Consider the following 3,995-nt stretch of genomic DNA (forward strand, 5'->3'; position numbering starts at 1 on the left):
AGAGTTGTCCCAAACTCAATATATTATTCTTCATATTGGGCACGTAATAAACGTTGGAAATAAATTCATGATTTCCATTCTTCAAGCGAATTAAAATTTTCCCTTTTCCTTTAACTGGAACTTTAGATTCATCACCAAAGGAGACGTTGCCACTTACCGACTCATCGAGCTCCACAAACATATTTCTTTTCCCACACATGTGATTGCTAGCACCAGTGTCGAGGTACCACGTGTCATCTTGTCTTCCAGCTTCTCCTTTATATGCCAGAAGCACACTACCAATATCTTGATTTGTACTTTCGGCGTAATTGGCCTTATCTTCAATCCTTACTTTTTCACTTCTGCACTCGGAAGCATAGTGCCCAAATTTATGGCAATTATAACACTTTATCGAAGATTTATCATACCTCGACTGCGGGTTGCTCCTCCCCCGACCACTTGTAAACTCATTTCTTTCACCATTGTTGACGAAGCCTCCTCGTCCTCGACCACGTCCACGTGCTCGGCCTCTGCCTCGATCTTGTCCTTGACCACGTCCTCTCCCGGACTGTCCATAGCCATTGCTCGGACCTTCTTCTTTCTCTTTCGGGCTTACTTGCAACTTTAAAAGTTGCTCTGAAATTTCTTGCTTCTTCTTTTGCTTCTCCTCGTATGCTTGCAACGACCCCAACAAGAGATCAATTGTCATCTCCTCCAAATTTTTAGTTTCTTCGATCGTCACCACAATGTGCTCAAACTTTGGGGTTAGTGAGCGCAATATTTTCTCCATAATTCTAACATCCTCCAATTTTTCACCATTTCTTTTCATTTGATTAGACACCGCCAAGACTCTTGAAAAATAATCCGAAATTGATTCGGACTCTTTCATATGCAAAGACTCAAACTCTCCTCTTAAAGTTTGAAGTCGTACCTTTTTTACTTGCTCCGCTCCTTTGCACGCGTTCTGGAGCTTCTCCCACGCTTCCTTGGCGGTACTCGCGTTCGAGATTTTCTCGAAATCATCGTCCCCTAGCGCTTGATAAATGAGATAGAGAGCCTTCTTGTCTCTCTTTCTCGCGTCTCGCAATCTATCATTTTGTTGTTGGGATAGTGCGGCCTCGTCCTGCGGCTCTTCGTAGCCGTTCTCCACGATCTCCCAAACGTCGTGGGCTCCTAATAGTGCCTTCATCTTGATGCTCCAATTGTCGAAGTTGCTCTTGTTGAGCATGAGGACTTGAAACGATTGTAAATTCGCCATACCACAAGTAGAATCTTGTGGCTCTGATACCACTTTGTTGGAATTTAAGAATATAAATGGAGAATTTTATTTGATTGGCTAAAGGAAATTTGGAGAAGTTAATTGGAGAGATTTTGGAGTAAGTGCACTAGTGTATTAAGATGTGGACGTGTGTATTTGGAGAGAGAGTTTAACAATAGTAACCAATTTTTCTTTTTTCTTCACTACTACATTTAACTCCACAAGTCCATATATATAGTTGTCTAATGTCGGTTTACTAAACCGACCTTTCCTAAAAAATCTAGCCAAACCAACTTTGCTAGAATAATCTAGCTAACTAGACATTTAATATTAGATTCTAGAATTCTCTATATTTTATTTCATCTACTATCTAATATTTTATTTCTTTCTTTTAGTTTCTTGTTAATTCTAGAATACTCTACATAAATCAAGTTTATTATTTTTTTCAACACTTAATACATAAAATATCAATTTCTTAATTTTCGTGGCGAAAACAACTTGGTCTTGCTTGATGGGATCGTGGAATAGTTCTTAACTATAGTTTCTTGAAAATATGTTAAAAATCCTATTTTAAACTCAAAAGCATAACAAAACATCACCTGAAATATAGACACAAATAAATTAAGCAATACTAGCTAGGTAGCGTGGTCATTTAAAAAAACGTGTCAGCAAAGGATCCCGAAAGTCAGCCACGTAGCAGCAGCTCTCGCCACGTCACGACATTGTGCATGTGCGAATGCGTATACATAGATGATAGATGTGATGCGGCTCTGTCACAGAGACACAAAGGGCAAAAGAGATGGAGAAAAGCGGGGAGCAGGTGCCGCCGGGGAAGGCGATGAGCATGGAGCAGCAGATGCTGGACAAAGGGGCGCAGATGCTGCAGTCTCTGACGCCCATCAAGCAGATGAGCCAGCACGTCTGCACCTTCGCTCTCTACAGCCACGACATGTCTCGCCAGATCCAGACCCACCACTATGTCACCCGCCTCAACCAGGACGTCCTCCAGTGCGCCGTCTACGACTCCGACCATGCCCACGCCCGCCTCATCGGTAACCCACATCTTCATTAATTTACTTATATATATGCTGCTTGCTTGCTTTCTGAGTTTGTGTGTGTGTGTGTGTAGGTGTGGAGTATATTGTATCCGACAGCCTCTTCGAGAGCTTGCCTCCCGATGAGCAGAAGTTGTGGCATTCTCATGCCTATGAGGTTGAGTTCCGGTTTTCTTGATTTTGATGAAAAAAAGTATCAGTATCATTATATGAGAGCGGGATATGATCACCTTTTTTGGATGGTGTGTAGATCAAGTCGGGGCTGTGGGTGAATCCGCGGGTCCCGGAGATGGTCGTGAAACCTGAGCTGGAGAATCTGGCCAAGACATATGGCAAGTTTTGGTGCACCTGGCAGACCGATAGGGGTATTCTCGACTTTTCCTTGCTTGGTAATTGCGTTTTTTGAAGAAATGGTAAGCATATATTTGTTGGTTTCCCAAAATTAGGTGATAAGCTTCCAATGGGTCCTCCAAGCCTAATGATGTCACCCCAGGGGTTGGTGAAGGCGGATTTGGTGGCGGGCAGGGATGCCAAGTACAACATATCGAGCGATGCAATGAAACGGTCGAGGATTGAGGTGGCGGAGGCCGAGTGGATCAATCCGCAGGCAGACTATTGGAAGCAGCATGGTAAGGGGTTCCTCATCGATGTGGAGCAGACGGAGATGAACAAAATAGCCCCATTTCCTTGACCATATATCATCAAGTCTGAGGCTGTTATATGTATAATTTTAATGTTTATATACTAGTATTAGGTATATATGGTGTCCATCTATATATATGGTTTTTTGTATGTGCCTGGCATTTTTGGTCAGCTATGTCGTTTTAAGAAAATGTATTATGTATTTTTTGTCCTTCGCCTGTTTATATTTACGAGAATGTGTGCATCGCACACTAGTACTACATTAATAAATTGTTTCTAATAAATTTTACAATATATAGTAATATTAATAGAAAAGAATGTGAAGGATCTTTTTTTCATGGTTGATAATTTATGAACTTACACATTAATAAGCTGTTTGAAATATATTTACAATTATATATATAGTACTCTCCACTTTTATTATAAGTCAGATTTTTTCCTCGCCACGAGAATTAAAACAAGTGTATTTTATGTGTAAGTGAAAAAGTGATATATTTATGTAGAATTTTGAAAGATGTACTCCCTCCGTCCCGCTAAAGTTGGCAATATTCGTTTCGGCACGGAGATTAAGAAATTGAGTGTTATATGTTTTAATAGAGTGTGACCTACAATTGTTGACCAAATTAGTGAGTAATTGTTGACTTAATTAAAGTAATTTTAACATTTTTAGAAAGTGGCCTACAATTGTTGACCAAATTAGTGAGTAATTGTTGACTTAATTAAAGTAAACTTTTACCATTTTTAGAAAGTGGCCAACTTTAGTGGGACACCCAAAATAGAAATGTTGCCAACTTTAATGGGACGGAGGGAGTATATAAATGATGTTCTTTTAATATACAAGAAAATTGGATAGGATTTTAATGTATCTATCTAATGAATTAATATATTATATATATGCTATTTTAAATATATTTTATTGGGTAGAAGATATTTATTTATAAGTTTTATTAATAATTATATATATATATATATATATATATATAGGGAGAGGTTTAAGAAAGAACTATTACATAAAAGAAGAACGAAGAATCATTTTTAGCTATTCAATCACCAAAATCTAC

The 3,995-nt window shown here is 39.0% G+C and overlaps 1 protein-coding gene across 1 annotated transcript; it reads left to right on the top strand.

Moving 5' to 3' along the window:
• Positions 1-1,878: 1,878 nt before the first annotated feature.
• Positions 1,879-3,226, top strand: LOC131013549 (oil body-associated protein 2C). The gene is made up of 4 exons (XM_057941667.1): positions 1,879-2,289; positions 2,367-2,449; positions 2,543-2,657; positions 2,739-3,226. Exons 1-4 carry the CDS (start codon positions 2,037-2,039, stop codon positions 2,981-2,983), a joined length of 696 nt encoding a protein of 231 aa, XP_057797650.1. The 5' UTR covers positions 1,879-2,036; the 3' UTR covers positions 2,984-3,226.
• The last annotated feature ends 769 nt before the right edge of the window (positions 3,227-3,995 follow it).

Source organism: Salvia miltiorrhiza, chromosome 2 (genome assembly GCF_028751815.1).
Source record: "Salvia miltiorrhiza cultivar Shanhuang (shh) chromosome 2, IMPLAD_Smil_shh, whole genome shotgun sequence".
Classification (NCBI taxonomy): domain Eukaryota; kingdom Viridiplantae; phylum Streptophyta; class Magnoliopsida; order Lamiales; family Lamiaceae; genus Salvia; species Salvia miltiorrhiza.